The sequence below is a fragment of the Polypterus senegalus genome, chromosome 1 (genome assembly GCF_016835505.1).
Source record: "Polypterus senegalus isolate Bchr_013 chromosome 1, ASM1683550v1, whole genome shotgun sequence".
NCBI classification, from domain to species: domain Eukaryota; kingdom Metazoa; phylum Chordata; class Cladistia; order Polypteriformes; family Polypteridae; genus Polypterus; species Polypterus senegalus.
Genome location: NC_053154.1, coordinates 334629524 through 334655865, shown reverse-complemented (window position 1 = coordinate 334655865; position 26342 = coordinate 334629524). Strand labels below are relative to the sequence as shown.

The 26342-nt window shown below is 45.9% G+C and overlaps 1 protein-coding gene across 1 annotated transcript in view; it reads right to left on the bottom strand.

Annotated features, from left to right (window-relative positions):
• Positions 1 to 758: 758 nt before the first annotated feature.
• Positions 759 to 26342, bottom strand: part of LOC120516858 (vitamin D 25-hydroxylase) — a 40896-nt gene continuing 15312 nt past the window's right edge. Inside the window, 4 exon segments of the mRNA XM_039738834.1 lie at positions 759 to 2331; positions 8889 to 9218; positions 12116 to 12748; positions 18547 to 18688. Of these exon segments, the coding sequence (XP_039594768.1) occupies positions 2123 to 2331; positions 8889 to 9218; positions 12116 to 12748; positions 18547 to 18688 (1314 nt within the window). The 3' untranslated portion in view covers positions 759 to 2122.

Sequence of the window (26342 nt, the reverse complement as noted above, 5' to 3'; positions counted from 1 at the left end):
CCATCTCTCCTGGGTCTGGCTTCTTCCTCTCCTCTGGCTGGAATGCCCGTCCAAGCCATGTGGCACTGACACTGTTCATCTGTTCAAGACAGAGCGCTTTCAGATCATCTGATAGACAGATAGATGTAAAAAGGCACTATATGATAGATAGATAGATAGATAGAAAGGTGCTAAACACTGAGACAGACAGACAGATGGATAGAGAAAGGCACTATATAATCGATACAGAGATAAAAAGGCACTATATACTGTTAGATACATTGAAAGATAGAAAAAGGCACTATATTATAGATAGAGGAAGACATTAAATAACAGATAGATTGATAGAAAGGTGCTAAACACTGAGATAGACAGAAAGACAGACAGATGGATAGAGAAAGGCACTATATAATCGATAGATAGAGAGATGAAAGGCACTATATGATAGATGGATAGATAGATAGAGAAAGGCACTATATAACAGATAGATAGAAAGGTGCTAAACACTGAGACAGACAGACAGAGATAGAGAAAGGCACTATATAATCGATACAGAGATAAAAAGGCACTATATACTGTTAGATACATAGAATGATAGATAAAGGCACTATATAATAGATAGAGGAAGACATTAAATAACAGATAGAAAGATAGATTGATAGAAAGGTGCTAAACACTGAGATAGACAGAAAGACAGACAGATGGATAGAGAAAGGCACTATATAATCGATAGATAGAGAGATGAAAGGCACTATATGACAGACAGAACCTTTCAAATGTATTATAAAGTAACTCTTTTATTTGTTCATCTATCTCTTTATGAAGTGTTAATCTAATTATCGTCGCCTTTGCTGTCTTTCTGTTCTTCCAAAGCGCCTTCCAGACCTGCCCTTGTATGACAGACTGACTGACAGACAGACAAAACCCTTCAAGCTGTGTAGAAGGGGACTTTCCAAACCCCCAGACCAAAGGGCACAGGCTTTGTGCCATGTGGCACCAGAGAGAAGGAAGTTGGAAGATAGAGAAGAGCTTTGGAAGACAGAGGGTTAAAGAGAAGAAGAAGAGAAAATCCGAGGTTTAATGGTGATGAAGGATCCAAAAGTGAGGGTCCAAGGAGAACCATTGAGAAGAGTGGAGAAGTTTAACCATCTGGGATCAGCAGGTAGACCAACACTGAGGATGAGCTAGAGATGAACCACAGAGGGCAGTGTGGATGGAACAAATGGAAGACGAGATGAGGAGGGTCGTGTGACTGAAGAGTTAGGGTGGAAGTTAAAGGTGAGAGCAGCAGTGAGTGGCGTGAGGACCTGAGACGTGGACAGTGAATGGGCCAGAAATGAGAAGGTGGAGATGGATGTGTGGAGATACAAAGAAGGACAGAATAAGAAATGAAACCATCAGGGATCCAACAAAAGTGGGAGAGAGAAATCTAAGAAAGTTCTGGAAAGTAAGTTGAGGTGGTCTGGACATTTGATGGGGAGAAGCAGTGAATGTGTGGGCCAAAGAGGAGATGGACGGATAAAATAAAAGAAGACGATCTGCTGGAGTTGGAGGAGGTTCAGCAAACACACAGAAGGGGGAAGAGATGAAGAGGAGGAAGACTACGGATTGATGGGCAAAAATGGCACCTCTCTGCAGTTCAAATGAATTTGACGACACAAAGTGTGCAGAAGGTGAGGGGCCATCAAGGCATCACACACACCATCAGCGCGATTATGAGATTTGATTGGAGTAAATCATTACTCATCTCCTTTATATTGGAAGTCAGGTTTGAAACTGGAAATTGAGGACAAATCAGAAGTTTCCTTCCACAGCTTTGCTCAAGTCATTCCAAAGTGTCACAATGCCCGGTTTGGAAAACTCCAGGACCAGATGGCACCAGGAGGTTTGTCACTTTTCCCGTTGACAGTCCCAGTGCCAGCACACTGCTGAGAATCGTCGGGAATTCTTAAACTGGACTGCAACGTGTTCTCAAGTAATTGGCCCGGGCGTGAATCGCACAATCACCCTGAAGGAAACCACAAAGTGAAATTCCTTTTTCTCCTTCCAAGGCTTCATTTAAAAACAAAAAAATAAAGGAACGTAACAACATGAAGTTTAACATTAAAACACTTCTGAAGCGTCGTCAAGAGGCCCTCGGCCTTTAAAACTTCCCGGTCCTGCACTTCGCGTCAGGCTGACGTCGCGTGGCACAAATGCAGTAGGCCTGTGGCTGCAGAGTCATTCCGAGGCGGGGGGCCACACTGGGGACGGAGCCGGGCGGGAAGCCAACATGGAATCTTTGGAGTAACGTGGAGAAGAAGAGGAACATCTCCATCCGTGCCAGCTGCTCTCCGAGACAGTGTCTCCTGCCTGGGAAAAGAAAACGAAGGAGGGCAGTGAGAGGGCGAGCTGTGGTGGGGGAACCCCCCGGACCCCCCAACTCTACTTTGTGAGCCCTTTAATGTCATTGGGTCCACAATCGACACCAGACATGCAGGATACAAGGGCTAAATGACATGGTGGTGTGGGCTACACCAGAATCCAAAAAAACAAACAAACAAACCAATAAACAACAAATAAACAAACAACCAAACAAACAACACTGTGATGGACCCCCTGCTGAGTCTGGAGATTCAATAGCAGAACAAGACACCTGACTTTAGAAAATGGCACATTTGGATTTTGTAAACGTCGTATTTGTTTTATGGCATAAAACTGCACCCTCAGATCTACAAAGAACAATTCAAATCTTTGATAGAAGCAAATTCATATTATTATTTTGTTTTTTGCCAAAATACTTGTGATTACAATTAAAAACTGACACAGCACAGCCTTAGCAGATTAAACGGAATCCAAATTCAGCTTAGAGTCCTCTATCTATCTATCTATCTATCTATCTATCTATCTATCTATCTATCTATCTATCTATCTGTTATATAGTGCCTTTCATCTATCTATCTATCTGTTATATAGTGCCTTTCACATCTATCTATCTATCTATCTATCTCTTATTTTATAGCACCTTTCCTCTACCTATCTATCTATCTATATAGTGCCTGTCATATCTATGTCCTATTATATAGTGCCTTTCCTCTGTCTATGTATCTATGTATTTATTATATAGTGCCTGTCATATCTATCTATCTATTTATTATTATATAGTGCCTTTCCTCTATCTATCCATCTGTCATGCACTTGTTTTGTCCATCCATCTTTCTGTCTACTGATCGATGATCTGTAAGGCGCTCGCTCTTTCTTGAACAGATAAACATAACGCTAGGAGAGGTCATACTAATAATATATGTGGAGATTTGAAACTCACACATTCATAGGTTCATCAGCAGGTTATGACAGTCACTTTATAGTCACATTGAAGGGTCCTCCTATCTGTCTTATCACACAGTGGCTCTCATCTGTCCATCCATCTGCAGATATCAGAGGCACTCCAGACAAATAGAAAGACCAGGAGGTGCGACACATCGCCAGCCTAGCGTTATGTGTATCAGCGGCTCATTCATAATGGCAATCAACGTCAGTTTATAATAAATTTCAAGGGATCTATCAGTCATAAAATGAAGTGCCGTTCATCTGTCTATTTAGATTTGAATACATTCTTGTTGATGGAGGCTGAGAGCTGCAACATGATTTATGTTGCCTGGATAGATAGAAGGATGGATGAAAGGCATTATGTGACAGACAGAACCTTTCAAATTTATTATAAAGTAACTCTTTTACTTCTTCATCTATCTCTTTATGAAGTGTTAATCTAGCTCTGTGTTGCCTTTGCTGTCTTTCTATTCTGCCAGAGCGCCTTTCAGACCTGCAGATGGAGGGCTGACAGCCCCTGTATGGCAGACAGACAGACAGACCCCCGTGGCCCCGTCGTGACATGTGTGGAGTACAATGAAAGTCTGCCCAGTGTGCCCGACCCAACGGCTGGCATGACACTTGTAACAGAAACAGGACCCCCCCAATGAGTTGTTCCTACCCTTTAACCTTCAGACCCTTACACAAAGCACATCACACACAGACACGCAGCAGTGGGGGGCCTCATTCCTGAAGCTCAGCTTGGATTGCTGTGGTGGTCCGGACTTTGCATCTCGGGGGCTAAGCCTGTCCTGCAAGTCGTCCATCAGGCAGCTGTAACACTTAAACGGAAGACATCAGAAGATTTGCCTCACATTTGAACTTTTCTCCTTCTGCCTTTACTAAGAAGACACCAACGCTGGTAAACCTTAAAATAAATGGAGAATAAACAAGGCTTTGCCTCAGACAGTAGCTTTAAGTGGTCTCTGCACTAACAGGAGCCCCCCAGAGGCTCACAACCTTTGCCCCTCAATCCAATGTGCACCACACTCTGTGTATTCATTAACTGCAGGGCAGAATTTCAAATGTAAAAGACCGGAGTAGCCTCACAACAGAGGGTCTCAAGTCACCTCACAATAGAGGGTCTCAAGTCACCTCACAACAGAGGGTCTCAAGTCACCTCACAAAAGAGGGTCTCTAGTCGCTTCACAACAGAGGGTCTCAAGTTGCCTCACAACAGAGGGTCTCAAGTAACCTCACAATTAGAGGGTCCCACAACAGGCAGGGCTTGTAGAACCTTGGGTGGGGTCTGGGGGGTGGCTGTGGGTGGGCTTGTTGTGTGTGTGTGGTGGGGTGCAAACTTCTTTGTTGGTGGGCTGAATTGTCAATAATGACTTGTGCAAGTGGGCTGTTAAAATTCTTAGCGACAAGTTGCTTGATGTCGGGGGGTCCTCAATCCCACCGCTTCACATCCTGTCAGGAATGGGCAGGTGGCAAGCCGTGTGCAGGAAGACAAGGGATGGCAGGAAGCTGCACCACTTTGAATGGACCCTCGGTGGGACTGGAGTGGGGGTTATTGACTCTGACATTGTCGCCATGGGTGGTCCTACCAGGAGTACACGACTCCATGGCTGCATCACCCAGCAGATCATCGCTCACACAGACCACTCCGCCACATTACACCGATGACTCAGTGGAGGGGGTCTCAGACCCACCGACAGGACCGGATGATATTGGAAAACATTAAAAAAAATGGCATTAAGTCCTGAATGTCCTCATTGCTAAAATGAAAGAACAGCATTTAGTCATTAAAATGTCACACTGCACCCCCCAATGTCACGTTGCAATATTTTTCTTCCCTCAAAGATGGCTCATTTACAGCAACCCCTGCCTTGGCGTTCTTGATCGTCCCGATTCAATTGTATACGAATTGATGGACAAAATGAGATGGGGGGGTCTTCTACTTTAAAATGACACCACGTCCCCACTTTATATGTTTTCTACTTTTTATATTTCACTTTTCTTAAAGATGTTTTTGAATATTCTCATTTGGATTTCATTTCTTTAGCAGCTCTAAACAGAGTGAGATCTGCTCTTCAAAATGACACGCAGCTCAGGGGTCTTCAATCGTAAACGTGTCTGTGAAAACTGTAAAAGTGGAGAGAGAGAGAGAATCTCGTTTACAGTCCTACTTCAAAACAGTAAAACCAGAGTGTCACACAAATGTGACCTTCATGGCCCGTCACAGAGACGCAGTACCCCATTGGTGCGAGAGGGGGCGCTGTTGCTAACAGCCTTGTCTGATCTCCTCCTCCTCCTATGTAGCTGCGAGGACACACCCCTTCAGGGAATGTGACTCCGCCCTTTCTGCCCATTGGGTTATAAAGGTCTGACGCTCATGTGGACCCGGCCTTGGTGAACCTCTCAGCCAATCCAGGAGGGGCTGTTGGTTACGATTTCTGATTTGTGCCCTGACTTTGAGTTAATAGAGGCGACCCCATAGGCACCCCTAAGACTTTTGTGTGGGTGGGACCCTGGGTCTGGGACCCCCCACCCTACAATTATTCGCCTGTCCACAAGACCCCTTGCTTGTTGATGTTTCATATCTATTACTTGCTGGGTATCCCCGACACATTCATGGACACCGAGATGGTTTGGTGGCTCATTACAAACAACTTCTGAAAGCATTTGATGAGGTGCCACATGAGAGGGTGGGCATCAAACTAAAATAAGTGGCAGTTCAGGGTGTGGGGTGTAGATGGGGGCAGAATTGGCTCAGACACAGGAAGGGTGATGGTGAGGGGAACCTCATGAGAGTTAAGAGGGGTGACCAGCAGGGGGCAGTGCTGGGGGCCACTGCTATTTTTAATATCTATAAATGATTTAGACAGGAATATAAATAACAAGCTGGTGAAGTTGGCAGATGATACCAAAATAGGTGGATTAGCAGATAATTTGGAATCCGTTACATCATCACAGAAGGACTTGGATAGCAGACAGGCTTGGGCAGATTTGTGGATGATGAAATTTCCAAAATCCATCCATCCATTATCCAACCCACTATATCCTAATTACAGGGTCACGGGGGTCTGCTGGAGCCAATCCCAGCCAACACAGGGCACAAGGCAGGAAACAAACCCCAGGCAGGGTGCCAGCCCACCGCAGATGATGACATTTAATGTCAGTAAATGTAAAGAATTACACATAGGAAGTAAAAATGTGAGGTTTGAATACACAATGGGGGTCTGAAAATTGAGAGCCCACCTTATGAGAAGGATTTAGAAGTCGTAGAGATGCACAAACCAGTGTGTTTCTTCTTGCTAGTCCCAACCCCGGATAAATGGGGAGGGTTATGTCCGGAAGGGCATCTGGTGTAAAATTTTGCCAAATCAATATGCGGACAGATGATCTGCTGTGGCAACCCCTAACGGGAGCAGCCGAAAGAGGAAGAAGAAGAAGAAGAAGAAGTGGACTCTAAGCTATCGACTTCCCGACAGTGTTCAGAAGCCATTAAGAAGGCTAACAGAATGTCAGGTTATATAGCGCCTTGATATGTGGAGTACAAGTCCAAAGAGGGTCTGCTCAGGCTTTATAACACCCTGGTGAGGCCTCATCTGGAGTCCTGGGTGCAGTTTTGGTCTCCATAAAGACATAGCAGCACAAGAAAAGGTCAAGAGAAGAGCGACCAGGCTGATTCAGGGCTACAGAGGATGAGTTAGGAGGAAAGATTCAAGGATTTAGGAGTCATAGTGGACTCTAATCTATCAACTACCAGTCAGTGTTCAAAAGCCATTAAGAAGGCTAACAGAATGTCAGGTTTTATAGCGCCTTGATGTGTGGAGTACAAGTCACTGGAGGTTCTGCTCAAGCTTTATAACACACTGGTGAGGCCTCATCTGGAGTCCTGGGTGCAGTTTGGGTCTCCAGGCTACAAAAAGGACATAACAGCACAAGAGAAGGTCCAGAGAAGAGCGACTAGGCTGATTACGGGGGGCTACAGGGGATGAATTATGAGGAAAGATTCAAAGAGCTGAGCCTTTACAGGAGATGAAGAGGAGACCTGAGTGAAGTGTGCAAAATTATGAAGGGAATTAGTGCAGCGGATCGAGACGGTGACTTTAAAATGAATTCATCAAGAACACAGGGACACAGCTGGAAACTTGTTAAGGGGAAATTTCACACAAACATTAGAAAATTAGGAAGGGAACCACCGACACATGGAATAAGTGATCAAGTGGACAGTAGGACTTTAGAGACATTCAAAATTCAACTTGATGATATTTTGGAAGAATAAAGTGGACGGGACTGGCAAGCTTTCTTGGGTTAGATGGCCTGTCCTCGTCCAGATTGTTCTGACATTCTAAATGTCAGATTACGCAAGTTTTAGTCATGGAGTACAAGTCACAGGAGGTTCTGCTCAGGCTTTATAACACACTGGTGAGGCCTCATCTGGTGTCCTGGGTGCAGTTTGGTCTCCAGACTACAAAAAGGACATAACAGCACTAGAAAAGGTCCAGAGAAGAGCGACTAGGCTGATTCAGGGCTACAGGGGATGAGTTATGAGGAAAGATTAAAGGATTTAGGAGTCATAGTGGACTCTACTCTAATCTATCAACTACCAGTCAGTGCTCAGAAGCCATTAAGAAGACTAACAGAATGTCAGGTTATATAGCGCCTAGATGTGTGGAGTACAAGTCCAAAGAGGGTCTGCTCAGGCTTTATAACACCCTGGTGAGGCCTCATCTGGAGTCCTGGGTGCAGTTTTGGTCTCCATAAAGACATAGCAGGACAAGAGAAGGTCAAGAGAAGAGCGACCAAGCTGATTCAGGGCTTCAGAGGATGAGTTAGGAGGAAAGATTAAAGGATTTAGGAGTCATAGTGGACTCTAATCTATCAACTACCAGTCAGTGTTCAAAAGCCATTAAGAAGGCTAACAGAATGTCAGGTTATATAGCGCCTTGATGTGTGGAGTACAAGTCACAGGAGGTTCTGCTCAAGCTTTATAACACACTGGTGAGGCCTCATCTGGAGTCCTGGGTACAGTTTGGGTCTCCAAACTACAAAAAGGACATAACAGCACTAGAGAAGGTCCAGAGAAGAGCGACTAGGCTGATTACGGGGGGCTACAGGGGATGAATTATGAGGAAAGATTCAAAGAGCTGAGCCTTTACAGATGATGAAGAGGAGACCTGAGTGAAGTGTGCAAAAGTATGAAGGGAATTAGTGCAGCGGATCGAGACGGTGACTTTAAAATGAATTCATCAAGAACACAGGGACACAGCTGGAAACTTGTTAAGGGGAAATTTCACACAAACATTAGAAAGTTTTTCTTTACACAAAGAACGATAGACACTTGGAATAAGAGACCAAGTAGTGTGGTAGACAGTAAGACGTTAGGGACTTTCAAAACTCGACTTGATGTTATTTTAGAAGAACAGGACTGGCGAGTTTTGTTGGTCTGAATGGCCTGTTCTCGTCCAGATTGTTCTAATGTTCTAACAAACCCAAAGCCCCTCTCAATAAGGTTTACCTGGGCTGCCGGGGTGGGGGGTTCCTGAATGGTGAAAGAGTCTACATGTTCGGATTCTTATCAGATCAGAAATGGGAGAAGCTGGCCATACCTAATGAGAAGGGGACAAAGGCCTCCCTCTTGATGAAGTTGCCGTCTCCATCCAAAAACCTCTCCGGGTAGAAGAGTTCAGGGTGGTCCCAATACTTCTCGTCAAAATGTGCTGAGTAAAGATTGGTGATTACCGTCGTTCCTTTAGGGATGGAGTAACCCCTGACCACGGTGTCCACTGAGGTGGCATGAAAAATCCCCAGGGGAGCGATGTTACAAAAGCGCAGGACTTCATGCAGCACAGCCTCGGTGTAGGCCATGCTGGCTTTGTCATCCAAACAGGGAAATCGACCGCCGCCAACAACACGGTCAATTTCTTTGTGCACTTTTTCTGAGGAAGGAAAGGAAAAAACGTTTTAGTAAAGACTGGAGAAGCCTCCATGAGAGTCTCGGTCTGTGCGAGGCTGCAGATACGGTGCCCCCCATAGTCTTTGGGACAAGGACCCAGTTGTCCTCGGTTCACAAATGAAGCAGTTCAGACGTTAAAGTGCATTAAAGTGCACATGGCAGGCTTTCATTGAAGGGGATCTGCAGACATTTCGCTTGCATGACATTTCTTCTACACGGTGCCCCCCATTTCAGGACACCATAATGTTTGGCACACGGCAGTGGCAGGTCTGTTCAAGTCATCGTCATATTTAGGAGTTTCTCGCCTATCCCAGCATGCAATGACAGCTTGACGTCTGCAATTCATAGACATCAGCAGGTGCTGAGGTTCTTCTCTGCCAAGCCTGTCATGCAGCCATCTTCAGCTCCTGCTTGTTTGGGGGGGGCTCGTACCCTTAAGTTTTCTCTTCAGCACGTGGAAGTTCTGCTCAGTTGGATTGAAATCAAGTGACTGTCTTGGCCATTCAAGAATTTTCCATTTTTTCAGCTTTGCTGTGTCACCTCAGCAGTGTGTTTGGCTCATCATCTGCTGTCTCATGAGTTTGGAGGTCTTTACTGGAGCCTGAGAAGATCAGATGTTCCTCTACACCTCAGAATTCATTCATCATCAATGAAGAGACCCGTGCCAGGACCTGTGGCAGCCATACACGCCCAAGCCAGTGTTGCCATTTTTAACCGTTGAGGTGGTCTGCTTTGGATCATTGGCAGTTCCTTGTTGTCCCCACACTTTGCTCTTGTCATCACTCTGATGAGGTTCATCTTTGTCTTGTTTGTCCACAAGACCTTTTCCCAGAATTCTGCAGGCTCTCTGAAGTCCTTTGACACAAACTGTAATCTGGCCGTCCCATTCTTGTGGTCTTCATCTTGCAATGTGGCCTCCTCTGTGTTTCTGTTCATGTTGATTCTGTTGATAGTCGTCTCTGACACGTCCACATCGGCCCCCCTGAAGACACCGAGGCACTTGGGGGCTTTTTCCTGACCATCGTGAGGATTCTTCTGTCCTCAGCAGTGGGGGTCTTCCTTGGCCTACCAGTCCCTTTGTGATTCCTGAGCCCACCAGTGTGTTCTTTCTTCTTATTGATATTCCCGACAGTTGATTTGGGTCATCTTAAGGTCTTACCGATGTCTCCACTGGTTTTGTTCTTGTTTTTCAGCCTCACGATGGCCTCTTTGACTGTCACTGTCACCACTCTTGTCCTCATGTTGACCAACAACAACAACTGCAGACTGCAAAGGGTTAAAGCAGGCCGAGGAATCTTATTAAGCAATGAAACCCACCTGAGGAATCACAAACACTATGGTGCCCTGAAATGGGGGGGGCCACTGAGTGACCAAAATGTACAACGGGGGGTACCCAAAAATAACTGGAATTGAAAAAAAATTGTTTTCATCATTTTTACTTCCTGAAACTTTAGTCTCTGCGGTGGGCTGGCGGCCTCCCTGGGGTTTGTTTCCTGCCTTGCGCCCTGTGTTGGCTGGGATTGGCTCCGGCAGACCCCCACGTGACCCTGTAGTTAGGATATAGCGGATATATGTCTCGGAGTTCTTGCCACCTTCTCTACTCGCCCGATTTTTGCTCCGTGTGACTTTTTGTTTCTCCCGCGTATGAAAAAAAGAACTCAAAGGAAAACGATTTTTTGTGCCGTGGAGGAAGTCAAAGAAAAAAATCTCTGCGGGCCTTGGACGAGGTTCCTCTTCGGCGATTCCAACAATGTTTCTCATCAGTGGGAAAACCGTTAGGACAAGTGCAGTCGTTCACATGGAGAGGACTTTGAAGGAGACTAAAGTTCCAGGAAGTAAAAATGATTAAAACTATTTTTGGGTACCCCCGCGTACATTTTGGTCACTCAGTGGTCCCCCATTTCAGGGCACCGTGATGTTTGCCGTCCCAAGTGTTTGTGATTCCTCCGGTGGGTTTCATCGCTTAATAAGATACCTCGGCCTGCTTTAACTCGTTGCAGTCTGCAGTTGTTGTTGGTCAACATGAAGACAAGAGTGGTGACAGTGACAGTCAAAGAGGCCATCGAGGAGACATCCGTAAGACCTTAGGATGACCCAAATCAACTGTCTGGAATATCGATAAGAAAAAAGAACACACTGGTGGGCTCAAGAATCACAAAGTGACTGGTAGGCCAAGGAAGACCCCCACTGCTGAGGACAGAAGAATCCTCACGATGGTCAAGAAAAAGCCCCCCATGCCTGTCCAACAGATCAGAGACAGACTTCAAGGGGGCCGATGTCAGAGACGACTGTCAGCAGAAGACTTCGTGAATTAAACACAGAGGAGGCCGCACTGCAAGATGAAGACCACAAGAACAGCACGGCCAGACCACAGTTTGTGGAGCCTGCAGAATTCTGGGAAAAGGGTCTTGTGGACAGACGAGACAAAGATGAACCCCATCAGAGAGATGGCAAGAGCAAAGTGTGGAGATGACAAGGAACCGCCCGAGATCCAAAGCGGACCACCTCAACTGTTAAACATGGCGGTGCTGGGGGTCTTATGGCTTGGGTGTTTATGGCCACAGGCCTTGGACAATTCCAATTCCAAAAAAGTTTCCCACCAGAGTATTCATTCACGTGGAGAGGACTAAAGTTTCAGGAAGTTAAAATGATTATGACGATTATTGTTTTTTTTCAGTTCCGGTTATTTTTGGGTATTCAAGACCCCCTTCACTGGAAGCCTGCACTTTAATCCCAACTCCTGAATTGTTCGATTTGTGATGTCAAACCCGAGGACACATACAGTATGTCCTCGTGCCACCCGTTCTGGAGGGCTCAGTTTGCTGCTCTCCCAAATTTGTCCTTGCAGACCCTGACGTCGGCCCACCCTTTCGTTCTCACCTTGAATATTGGGATACAGAGCCATGTACAGCACACCCCAGCGGATTGCGTTCGTGGTCGTTTCTGTCCCAGCGATTATCAGCTCGCCCACCGAGAAAATGAGGTTCTCTTTGGAGTAGGAAGCTTCGGGATCACCGGAGGTTTTGTACATCTCATCCAGGTAGGCGTCGATGTAGTGCCTCGGGGACTGGGCCGCTCGATTCTGAGAGAAGCGCTCGATGATTTTGACTAAAAACGCGTACACCTCGGCCGCATTCTTAAACAACCGCTGGTGTTTCCCAAAGGGCAGAATCTTAATCCAAGGGAAGGCGTTGTAGAGGAAGGCCCAGGCGTTGGTGGCCAGCTCGACGTTCTCGCTGAACATTTCAATCATGTGCTGGAATTCTCGGTCGTCATATGCAAAGCGCTCGCCGAAGACGATCAGGTTGGTGACGTTGGAAACTGCATTCGTGACAAGGAGCTTGGGGTCAAAGGCTTTGCCTTTGTGTTCGTCGACGGCGTCCACAAAAAACAGGCACTCCTCTGCGATTTTGCTCTCGAAGGACTTCTGCCCGCAGCCGAAGCAGCGGAAGCTGCTGACTGCCAGTTTGCGATGTTCGATCCACCCTCGGCCGTACTTGGAATTCAGCAGCCCTGCAGAACAAGGAGACCATTACCAGACCTGCTCTTTAAGATGAAACCACTGGTGTAGCTCGGGGGGGGGAGCGGATCGGGTGGTCCGGCCTGAGTGGCACTTTTTAATAAACTTCAGTACGGGAACTTTTTGACAATTTTGTTTGATGGGCCTACTGTGTGTTATCTGTGTCAAAATTACACCCTGGGTCCCCTGTGATGGAAGGACCGGGTTTAAGAGGACAGGTGCACAGCAATTAGAACTCACTTGGATTGCATCAGGGCCACAGACTTGGAACTTTTAAGCTCAACCCTGCTTGTGCCCGTAGCCACCACCAGGGGACATCTGGGCAAAATACCGGAGCCCCAGCACTTCCACCAGAAGAAGATCTGAGTGCACTAAAAAGGAGGCCACCAGAGTCGGGAGCTTGCGTGGAGATGGCAGAGAAGAAAGAAAGAAAGAAAGAAAGAAAGAAAGAAAGAAAGGACTGAACAATAGTGTTGTGCTTACAAACTGTGTACTGTGCTCTGAAGTGGGGAGCAGAACATAGAGCTGCCCCACGAAGAAATAAGAAGACTGTGCTTTTACACTTGTGTGTCTCTGCGCCTGTCTGTTGTGGCAGGTGGCCGGGGTCCATGCCCAGCCGGGATGCCCCTGCACTCTATATTCAGGAGGAGCAGCCCTGGATGGTGCAATGCCTCCCCCGGGGACGCTAGATGGCCGCCCCCCCTGGGTTGGAGCGGTGCCTTGGTTTCCCGCAGGGCTCCATGGGAATTGGAGTTGGGTGCATCCCTGTTGGGTCCTGAAGGCAGCACCAGGGGGTGCAGAAGCTGGAACTCCTGAGCCCGTATGGGCGACGTATTCACCACACACGGGTGAACTATAAAAGGGGCCAGCAGCCACCACTCCGGAGTCCAGAGTCGGGAGGAGTAGGAGGACGAAGCTTGACGGGAGGAGTGCTGGTGCCAGAAGGGAGTGTTTTGTGTTGGCGGATTGTGCTTTTTGGGACTGTGTTGTGCCTGTGGAGTTCACGGGGAAGACGTGCACCACAGGTGAAGAAAAAAAATGTTCTGTTTTATTTTCACACGTGCCTCGGTGTCAGTCTGTGCCAGGTCGGGCACAATATAGCGCCTCTTTTACACTGTGTCTGGGTTCGAGGGGCTGTATGGCCCCTGTTACCCCACAAACCTTCTGAATGTTTAGAAACTCTTAACAAATGACATTATGTTGCAAATTTGCATCTTACAAGATGCGAATCTTGACCAGCTTGCCGACTCGCTCTGACTGAAGACTCCCTCTGTCGACTTATTCCAACCAAAAGGGACCCTCGTCTCTATATAAGTAGAATCCAACGTCTGTCTGTCTGTCTGCTTTTCATGCGAGAACTACTTAACAGATTTAGTTTGGGTTTTTCTCTATGATTTGCTTGAACATTTCGGTTGATTTTGCAACTTCTCTCAACGAGCTGAGAATCGTAGTTCACTTGTAGGAAAGACTGTGGGGTGAGGGGAGGGGGAAGGAGGATATCAGGAGTGGGGGGCCGGGCAGAGCCCTCCTTCACTACTATGAAAGGCACTATATGATAGATAGATAGATTGGTGAAAGGCGCTATATAATAGATAGATAGATAGATAGATAGATAGATAGATAGATAGATAGATAGATAGATAGATAGACACGAAATTTGACTGTGCGTCCCAATGGCAACACAGCTCTTGTCGTGAATGCCTTTCAAAGTTGGGTTCTTCTTCAGACATGTGTCGATCTGGATGGCGCACTGGTGGACCCCCACCATAATAATAATAATAATTCTTTACATTTATATGGTACTTTTCTCTCTACTCAAAGCGCTCAGCAATTGCAGGTTAAGAGCCTCGCTCAAGAGCCCAACAGAGCAGAGTCCCTTTTGGCATTTACGGGATTCGAACCAGCAACCTTCCAATTGCCAGTGCAGATCCCTAACCTCAAAGCCACCATGAATAACAGCTGATGAAAAAATATGTAAGGTTATTAATGTTCCTGTTCCATTATGTTACTTGATAATAACACTGGTAGTTTCCTGACATTAACACCTTTTTTAATTTGTATGCATAAATATGGGACTCCCTGTATTTACGGGAGGGCCTCCCATAGTTCCTGGTGGCTCATTGAGTGAAGCGTTTTTGTGACGGACTGGATTTTGAACCCTTGCTCTGTTTTTAACTGGATTTCATTTTGGGGCTGTGATTATTGATCTGATTTGATCCTCTACTCTGTATTTGACTGCCTTCCTGGATTCTGTATTGGGACTTCTTTGCTGTGTATTACTTTGCCTTTCAGGCCAGCTTGCACAGCCCTTTTGCTGAAATAAACCATTTATTTTTATAAGGTTTGTCTCTGCCCTTGGGGTATCTAGTCCGTGTTTTCCCCGCTCTAGTGGGCACCTTTAGTATCTGCGTTTTCGGGAATCCCCAGATCACGACAGTGGAAAGTGTCATCCTTCACCTCTTGGACAACTCTGTGATGGCTGGTGTGGTGTGCTGGGCCCGAAACGTCACTTCAAGAGAGGCCCACCGAATTAACAAGCTAATTAAAAGGGCAGGTTCAGGGACACATTCTGGACCCCCCTAGAAGTTGTAAAGGAGGAGAGAATGAAGACAAAACTGAGTGCCATTTTGAACAACGCTGCATATTTTCTCTCTAAGACACCAACACTGAAGACTTTCAGCCATTAAAGTATCAGCAGAATTGTCAAGAAACATGACTGGGGGTCCTCTATACCAATAGAGATATGCCTGTATACCGCCATACTGGGACTGGCACTGCCAAGGCAGAGGTTTTCTTTCTTTTTGATTTTTTGGCTTTTCAGTTGTTCTGGTGTCTGTGTTCAGACCATAGTGTGTGTGTGTATGTATATATATATATATATATATATATATATATATATATATATATATATATATATATATGTATATATATATATATATATATATATATATATACTGTATATATGTGTGTGTGTATGTGTGTGTGTGTGTGTCTGTGTGTTCAAGAACATTCCGCACTTTTTTTAACTCTAATTATTAAGAATTTCAAAAACAAACTACATCACTCTACATTGTCATCACCCATTGTGATGCAATTTTCCCAGTCACATGACCCTCTCAGACATGCCCAATTACCACTACTTACACCTTCACCGTTTCCAATGAAAATATAAAACTGCAAAAACTTTTTAAACATCCCTCGTAGATAGATAGATAGATGAAAGGCACTATATAATAGATAGATAGATAGATAGATAGATAGATGGATGAAAGGCACTATATAATAGATAGATAGATAGATAGATAGATAGATAGATAGATAGATAGATAGATAGATAGATAGATAGATAGATGAAAGGCACTATATAATAGATAGATAGATAGATAGATAGATAGATAGATAGATAGATAGATAGATAGATAGATAGATAGGCACTATATAATAGAAAGATACAAGGGACTTTCAAAAAGTTTCTGCACTTTTTTTTAACTCTATTAAGAATTTCACAAACAAATGACATCACTTTTCTACATAGTCACCGTCCTTTGCAATGAAACTTTCCCAGTCACATGACCCTCTCACTACTCCTCCTACTACTTGCTGAACATGATATATACATACAGTCATATGAAAAAGTTTGGGACCCCCTCTCAGCCTTTATAATAATTGACTCTCCTTTCAACACAAAAGATATCAGTGGTATGTCTTTCATTTCCTAGGAACATCTGAGCACTGCGGTGTTTTCCGAACAAAGATTTTAGTGACGCAGTATTTAGTTGTATGAAATGAAATCAAATGTGAAAAACTGGCTGTGCACAAATGTGGGTCCCCTTGTCATTGTGCTGATTTGAATGCCTGTCACTGCTCAATGCTGATTACTTGGTTGGATGAGCTCGTTAAGCCTTGAACTTCATAGACAGGAGTGTCCAGTCATGAGTGGTCAAAGGTATTTAAGGTGGTCAATCACAAGTTGTGCTTCCTTCCCTTTGACTCTCCTCTGAAGAGTGACAGACAGCATGGGATCCTCAAAGCAACTCTCCAAAGACCTGAAAATAAAGATTGTTGAGTCTCCTGGTTTAGGGAAGGCTACAAAAAGCCATCTCAGAGGTTTAAACTGTCAGTTTCAACTGTAAGGAATGGAGTCAGGAAATGGAAGGCCACAGGCACAGTTGCTGTTACACCAACACAGCAGGTCTGGCAGGCCAAGAAAAATACAGGAGCAGCATATGGAGAGGATTGTGAGAATGGTGACAGACAACCCACAGATCACCTCCAAAGACCTGCAAGAACATCTCGCTGCAGATGGTGTATCTGTACATCGTTCTACAATTCAGAGCAATTTGCACAAAGAACATCTGTATGGCAGGGTGATGAGAGAGAAGCCCTTTCTGCACTCACACCACAAACAGAGTCGCTTGTTGTATCAAATGCTCATTTAGACAAGCCAGAGTCATTTTGGAACAAAGTGCTTTGGACTGATGAGACAAAATGGAGTTATTTGGTCAGAACAAAAAGCGCTTTGCATGGCGGAAGAAGAACACCGCATTCCAAGAAAAACACCTGCTACCTCCTGTCAAATTTGGTGGAGGTCCCATCATGCTGTGGGGCTGTGTGGCCAGTTCAGGGACTGGGGCTCTTGTTAAGGTCGAGGGTCGATGAACTCAGCCCAATATCAACAAAGGATCTTCAGGATAATGTTCAAGCATCAGTCACAAAGTTGAAGTTACTTAAGCAGGGGTTGGATATTCCAACAAGACAATGACCCAAAACACAGTTGGAAATCTACAAAGGCATTCATGCAGAGGGAGAAGTCCAATGTTCTGGAATGGCCGTCACAGTCCCCTGACTTGAATATCATTGACAATCTATGGGATGATTTGAAGCAGGCTGTCCATCACATTGAACTGAACTGGAGAGATTTTGTATGAAGAATGGTCAACAATACCTCCATCAGAATCCAGACACTCACCAGAGGCTACAGGAGGACAGCGTCGAGAGGCTCAAAGGAGCAAAAGGAGGCTCAGCTAAGTATTGATGTCATATCTCTGTTGGGTGCCCACATTTATGCACCTGTCTAATTTTGTTATGATGCATATTGCATATTTTCTGTTAATCCAATAAACGTAATGTCACTGCTGAAATCCATACTTCCATGTTTCCATAAGGCATGTCAGATATTAAAAGGAAAGCTAAGCCAATGATAAACAAATATCCAAAGAATTAAGAGGGGTTCCCAAACTTTTCCATATGTATATACTGTATATATATCGTGACAGATGGCCATGGCCCTTTCCCAGCCAGGAAACTGATATACAGGAAACACCGGGGGAGCAGATGTGCACAGGACACTGTGTACCCCGGAGTGCCAGCGGGCAGGCCCCCTGGGTTGCTGTGGCTCCACAGATTCATGCAGGGCACACTAGGAGTTGGAGTTCGCTGCAGCCCTTTTGTGTTCCGTGGGGACCACCAGGAGGAGCTGCAGAGCCCTTTTTTTGGGTTCCCACCACACCTGGGAGTACTTCCAGATGATGCCGATGAGTCACCTGAAGTGGTCCCAGGTGCAGCACTAAGGGAGCCGCCTCACTTCACTTGGGGAGCCAGAGTCAGGAGGAAGTTTGCCAGCCAGTGGAGGAGTGGAAGCAGAAAGGAGAGGAAGAAGAAGAACAGAGAGTGCTGTGTGCTGCAAGTCATAATTCTTCATTAAAAAACGCTGATCGAGCCAAGACACACCTAAAGACCTTTCATTGATATGGATGGCAATTGGGGTGAAGAATATTTAAAACAGCCATACCTCCCATTTTGGTCAGCCTTTCAAAAAGAGGTAGAGAAGGTCGGTCTGCAAAAGCTTCACTTTGATGCACAAGACATTCTTTAATCGCATCTTAGCCATTAATGACCACTGTGGAGATGCCACCGAGGTCCAAGCTAAATATCTGAAACAGAAGAGAAAAAAAATAAATCAATGCAGAATCAGCTGGGTGGTCTCACGGCTGGCGTTGCACTGCATAATAAGATGAAACTGCTGCTTATGACAAGATGTCTTAAAAACAAAGAAGAGTAAAAAAGATGAATGAGCATCCAAAGTACGGACAGGTCATCTTATATGTATGAGCACAGTAGTCTTCCTCCTCTTCATCTTTTCCCACTTCACTTTGGGGTCGATGTGCTCGATTAACCTTCTCCATTCACCTCCCCAGTCAGACCTTCTTCTTTCAGATCTTCTTTCATTTTATCCGTCCACCTCTGCTGTGGCCTCCATTGCTTTCTCCTCCATGCCCATCACTCTTTTGCCCACATCTTCATGGTGTCCCCTCATCACCTGTCCACACCACTTCAGCCCACTTTCCTGCACTTTCTTAGATGTCTCCCTCCCACTTTTGTTGTACCTCCGATTGTCTCCTTTCCCATTTTGTCCTTCTTTATCCATCTCCATGTTCTCATTTCTGCTGGGATGCCAGTATAATGGATGGGCCAGGGGGACAGAGAGTGTCTTCAGGGGATTCTCTCCCCCCTGAGAGAATAGTGGAAAGACCCCCTTACAGCACCACGGATTCCTGCAGGGCATGCTGGGAGATGGAGTTTGCTACAACCCTGTTGGGTTCCGTGGGTGCCACCAGGCAGTGCTGCAGAGCCCTATGCAGGATCACCGGACACCTGGAGCACTTCTGGGTACCCCATAAAAGGAGCCAGCCACCAGTGGTCCGGGGGCCCGAGTCAGGAGGAAGAGGACGAAGCTTGAGGGAGGAGTGAGAAGAGAAAGAAGAAGAAGAAGAAGAGGAAAGGGTGCTGCAGCCGTGTACTGTGCTTGGGAACTGTGGCACTGTGGGGAACGAGACTAAAGCGTTTCCCACAGCTGAAGGAATGTGTCTTGTGTGCTGGTCTGTTGTGTGTGGAGGTTTGGGGAACAGGATGCCCCCTGGTGTCTACACCGGGAAAGAAGGCCCTTGATGAGGGAGGTGATGAAGAACCCAACGGTCAGTCTAACAGAACTTCAGGAGTCCGCAGCTGTAATCAGAGGACCTGCCAGGAGGATGACGACTCCATCAATCAGCCATATATGGTGAAGTGGCTGAATGGATGGCACTCTTGAATAAAAAGGATATGACAGTTTGAAGGAGTCTGTGGACTTGAAGAAGAGGAGTCTCTGGTCTGATGAGTCTATGAGCAGAACTACAAGCACTACGCCCAGTGAAGAACCAGGCCCTGCTCCTCACCTGCCTAATACCAACCCTATTGTGAAGTATGGTGGTGCGGGCATCATGCCATGGGGGTGCAGGGATGGGGAGACCAATCAGAATTGAAGGAAGGAGGAATTACAATAAAACACAGAGAAGAAGACCTGCTGCAGGGTGCATACCACGTCAGACTGGGGCGGCTGTTCACCTCTCAACGTGACGAAGACCTGAAGCTTACAGTAAAGACGACGCTGGAGTGGCTTCAGGACAAGTCTCGGAGTGACCCACCAAAGCCCAGTGGAAAGACCTGAAGATGGCAGTTCACAGACGCTGCCCATCCAATCCAATGGAACCTGCGAGGATCTGCCAGGAAGAATAGGATCAGCTGCCCAAATGCAGGTGTGCAAAGCTTGTAGAGACGTACCATTAAGACTCAAAGCTGGACTCGCTGCCAAAGGGGCTTCCACAAAGCACTGAGATGAGGGTCCCAAAGCCTCTGTGAGTGACAGACTTCAGTTTTAGACTTTTAATAAATTTGCAAAGCTTATAGAGACTTACAAGGACAATTGCCAAAGGGGCCTCTCCAAAGTACTGAATGAAGGGTCCGAATATTTTTTATTTTTTATTTCGTCTTATATGATTTCTCATATTAGGAATTTTTTAGTTTTCGCATACCCCTTGGGGTCAGAGCGCGGAGTCAGCCATTGTACAGTGAGTGTCCCTGGAGCAATTACAGGTTAAGGGTCTTGCTCAAGGGGCCAGCAGAGTAGGATCTCTTTTGGCAGCGACGGGAATTCAAACTGGCAACCTTCGGGATACCAGCGCAGATCCTTAGCCTCAGAGCCACCACTCCGCCCCATACATATTTTTCTCATTAAGACTCAAAGCTGGACTCACTGCCAAAGGGGCTTCCACAAAGCACTGAAATGAGGGTCCGAATGCCTCTGTGTATGACGGACTTCATTTTTTTTTGGGATTTTTAATACTTTTGGAAACCTTTTCCACTTTATCATTATGGGTTATTGACCGATGGTCAAAAATGTCATCAATGATCCTTCCATCATCCAGCCAGCTATATCCTAACTACAGGGTCACGGGGGTCTGCTGGAACCAATCCCAGCCAACACAGGGTGCAAGGCAGGAAACAAACCCCAGGCAGGGTGCCAGCCCACCACAGGGCACACACACACACACACATCAAGCACACACACTAGGATGGCTAATGCACCTAACCTGCATGTCTTTGGACTGTGGGAGGAAACCCACGCAGACACGGGGAGAACATGCAAACTCCACAAAGGGAGGACCTGGGAAGCAAACTCGGGTCTCCTAACCTGCGAGGCAGCAGCGCTACCCACTGCGCCACCGTGCAGCCCATCAATGATCCATTTAAAATCAAATCTGTGTGTAGAAAGTGAAGGGGGTCTTTCTGAATCCTCTATAAGGGATTCGCCAGAAACGGAAGAAAAGTGCCCATCTGAGAGCATATAAGATGTCAAGATACGTCCCAATGGGATTAAACAGAAAAGTAAAACTCCCGACCGTCACGTGGACACGCGGAAACAAGCAATCTAATTAAGAACATTTAAGAACGCGAAAGAGCCCTCTTCTGCGGTGGGCTGGCACCCTGCCCGGGGTTTGTTTCCTGCCTTGCGCCCTGTGTTGGCTGGGATTGGCTCCAGCAGACCCCCGTAACCCTGTAGTTAGGATATAGCGGGTTGGATAATGGATGGATGGATGGAAAGGGCCCTCTGGTAATTGAAAATGCAAGTCGCTGCTCAAGAAACTAATTAAGAATTAGGGGCAGCTTAGCTTAGCTCAGCCGGATGGACTGAATGGTCTCCTCTGGTTGGTCCGATTCTCAGGTTCTAACAATGGACTGCAGCTGCTTGGGAGAAGCCAGCACTTCGGACCCCAAGGCCCGTGTCCTATGATGGGGTCGACGTCCCATCCAAAGTCATTTCTTTGTGACCCCTGCTGCAGGAAGCAGAGTGGTAGCTCGGAGGCCCAGGTTGCTGGTTTGAAAACCCCCATTACTGCCAAAGGGGATCCTACTCTGCTGGGCCCTTAACCTGTATAATGGCGGACCCTGTACTTTGAGCCCAAGGATTATGTGAAAACAAACAAATTCCTAATGCAGAAAAAAAAAAAACAACTAGTCTCAGGTTGCTGGACAAAGAAGACCCCCTGGTGGAACTCCTGTAGAAACTCAAGGAGCGGGCGAATAGGCAGTGCAAACGGCTGAGGCACTACAGTAGGCCCGACTTCAGGGGGTCAACCAGCTGGCTAAGCCCCTCAAATAACACGTCAGGCGCCTGTTACTATGACATGCTGCATTTCTGGGACTTTTTTGTACCGTATACTCCACTTTGTATTTCAGACTAAGCCCCACCTATGCCCCCAAATAAACCATTATTTCCTTTATGGTCTGAGCTGGGAAGGATGTGCAGCAGGGTTAAGGATAAAGATGGAAACGTACTGACAAGCGAGGAGAGTGTGTAGAGCAGGTGGAAAGAGGACTGTGAGAGGCTGATGAATGGAGAGAACGAGAGAGAGAAGAGGTGGGGTGATGTGGAGACAGTGAATCAGGAAGTGCAAAGGAGGATGTAAGGACAATGATGAAGAGGATGAAAAATGGAAAAGAATGGTCCAGATGACATACCTGTGGAAACATGGAGGTGTTTAGGAGAGATGGCAGTGGAGTTTTTAACAAGATTGTTTAATGGAATTTTGGAAAGTGAGAGGATGATGAGGAGTGGAGAAGAAGTGTACTGGTGGCGATATTTAAGAATAAGGATGATGTGCAGGACTGCAGTAACTACAGGATAATAAAATTGATGAGCCACCGCATGAAGTTATGGGAGAGAGTAGTGGAAACTCAGTTAAGAAGTGAGGTGACGATGAGTGAGCAGCAGGATGGTTTCATGCCAAGAAAGAGCACCACAGATGTGATGTTTGCTCTGAGGATGTTGATGGAGAAGTAGAGAGAAGGACAGAAGGAGTTGCATTGTGTCTTTGTGGACCTGAAGAAAGAATATGACAGGGTGACTGAGAGGGGCTGTGGTATTGTATGAGGAAGTCTGGAGTGGCAGAGAAGTACGTAAGAGTGGCACAGGATATGAACGAGGGGAGTGTGACCGTGGTGAGGTCTGCAGTAGGAGTGACGGAGGTGGGATTACATCAGGGATCGGCTCTGAGCCCTTTCTTATTTGCAATGGTGATGGACAGGCTGACAGATGAGATTAGACAGGAGTCCCCGTGGACTGTGATGTTTACTGATGACATTGTGATCTGTAGGTGGAGGAGACCCTGGAGAGGTGGAGATATGAGAGGAAAGAAATGAAGGCCAGTAGGACCACCAAGACAGAATACATGTGTGTGAATGAGAGGGAGGTCAGTGGGATGGTGAGGATGAGGGAGTAGAGTTGGCGAATGTGGATGAGTTTAAATACTTGGGATCAGCGGTACAGAGTAATGGAGATTGTGGAAGAGAAGTGAAGTAGAGAGTGCAGGCAGGGTGGAGAAGAGTGTCAGGAGTGATTGGTGACAAACGGGTATCAGCAAGAGTGAAAGGGAAGGTCTACAGGATAGTAGTGAGACCAGCTGTGTCATATGGGTTGGTGACGGTGGCACAGGAGACAGAGCTGGAGGTGGCAGAGCTAAAGATGTTGAGATTTGCATTGGGTGTGACGAGGATGAACAGGATTAGAAATGAGGACATTAGAGGGTCAGCTCAGGTGGGACGGTTTGGTGACGAAGTCAGAGAGGCGAGATTGTGTTGGTTTGGACATGTGCTGGGTATACTGGGAGAAGGATGCTAAGGATGGAGCTGGCAGGGAAGAGGAAAAGAGGAAGTCCTAAGAGAAGGTTTCTGGACGTGGTGAGTGAGGACATGCAGGTGATGGAGGGGGCAGAGCAAGATGACGAGGACAGAAAGAAATGGAAGAAGATGATCTGCTGTGGTGACCCCTAACAGGAGCAGCCGAAAGAAGAAGAAGAAGAAGAAGAAGAAGGAGGAGGAGGAGGAGGAGGAGGAGGATCTGAAGCTGTGGTTGCTAAGGAATTGAATTACAAATTACAAATTTGTGGGAGCCAGAATTCTGGTTGGGATGTAGGAGATCAAATCCTTACTCCGCCACCCGGTTTTATTTCTCTATTTTTGATTACATGCTGACCTTTGTGTATCTCTGGACTGTTCCTAGTAACTGTGCTCCTCTTAGTTTCTCATGTGTGCTTCGTTCCTTGTCTGCTCTTATATGAAGCACCTTTCTCTTTTCTTACTCCAAACGATACTTCACAGTGCTGCACGGTGACAATAAATTTTTTCTTGCTATCGTGTGGTGGACTGAGTGTGGATCCCAGTCCCCCAGTACAGCGACGGGGACACCGTGCTCTATAAATGGTGCTGTCTTTTGGACGAGATATTAAAAGTGAGATTCTGGATCTCTCAGGTTGTAAAAAGATCCTTGGCATCCTTCGTAAAGAGTCGGCCGTTTCCCGATGTCCTGCCTAAACTGCCCACCACAGCCTGGTCATTCTGGTGGGCTTTAACATCCATCCATGTGTCGACCCCAATTAGGCTCATTGTCTAATCGCCTACGGGTTTCACGTCATTTTCTGGAATTTTCCAAGCTGTCAAAGTGTATGGACACTTGTGACCCACTGGATTTGTGATATGGTCAAGATAAAGCGAAAAACTCGGAGGTCTGCGAACTTTGCTGGAAAAAGTCAGTCAGTCATTGACCAAACCTAACACAGGGTCACGGGGGTCTGCTGGAGCCAATCCCAGCCAGCACAGGGCGCAAGGCAGGAACAAACCTCGGGCAGGGTGCCAGCCCACCGCAGGGCACACATACACACACCAAGCACAATTTAGGATCGCCAATGCACATAATAATACATTTTATTTATTTGTAGGCGCCTTTCTAAACACTCAAGGACACCAAACAATAGATAAAACACAGATTATTAACAAAAGTAAAATACAAAAGTTAACATCAGACAGAGCAATTGTCATCAAAGAGATAAAGCAGTCTTAAACAAATGAGTTTTAAGTTTAGATTTGAAAAGTGAAAATGATTCAATATGTCTAAGCTCAGGTGGTAGTGAGTTCCAGAACTGGGGAGCAGAGCAACTGAACGGTGGTAAGACGGACGAAGGGGACAGTGAAGTGGATGGAGGAAGAGGACCTGAGGGTACGGGAGAGAATGACAACATGGAGGAGGTCAGACGGATATGGAGGGACGAGGCTGTGGAGAGCCTTAAAAGTTAAAAGAATTGAATTCGGAACTGAACTGGAAACCAATGAAGCTGCTGCAAGACGGGAGTGATATGGTGAGTAGAGGGGGCTCTAGTAATGATGATGGTGGGCAGCTGAATTCTGGACCAGTTGAAGCTTATAGAGAGATTTGCGAGAAAGACAAAAGAAAAGGGAATTACAATAATGGAGACGAGAAGTGCCAAGGCTATGAACGAGGGCACAGTGGTGTGGGGCAAATACGATTAATGTTACGCAAGTGGAAATATGAAGACCAGGAGATGTTATTGATGTGGGACTGAAAGGATAAGAGTACGGTCAAGGATGACACCTGTGGGGAGGGGGAGACAGAGGAATTATCAATAAGTAAGGAAAAATGATCAGTTTTGAATAATGTTGATTTGTACCAATGAGGAGAACCTCAGTTTTGTCACTTGTTATTTAATTTAAGAAAATTTGAAGAAAACCAGGATTTGATTTCTGCTACACAATCAATAAGTGAGGAGGGTGGAAAGGAAGCAGCAGGTTTGCTAGTGAGATAGAGCTGGGGGTCATCAGCATAAAAGTGGAAGCTAATGTTAGATTTATGAAAGATAATACCAAGGGGAAGGAGGCAAATGATGAAAAGAAGGGGTCCCAGGACAGAGCCCACCTGACATAACAGCCGTGGGTTGGGATGTGAAAGTTTTAAGCTGAAGAAACTGAGTGCGGCCTAAGAGGTAGGAGCTGAGCCAGTCTAGGGTAGTGTGGGCAATGCCAATCGAAGAGAACTTATTGAGAAGAGTGGTGTGACAAATCGTGTCAAAGGCTGCACTCAGAGATAGATAGATAGATAGATAGATATGAAAGGCGCTATATAATAGATAGATAGATGAAAGGCGCTATATAATAGATAGATAGATAGATAGATAGATAGATAGATAGATAGATAGATAGATAGTAAATGAAAGGCACTATATAATAGATAGATAGATAGATAGATAGCTGTATGATAGATAGATAGATAGATAGTAAATGAAAGGCACTATATAATAGATAGATAGATAGATAGATGAAAGGTGCTATATAATAGATAGATAGATAGATAGTATAGATAGATAGATAGATAGATAGAAGAAGAAGAAAGGCACTATATGATAGATAGATAGAATTTTG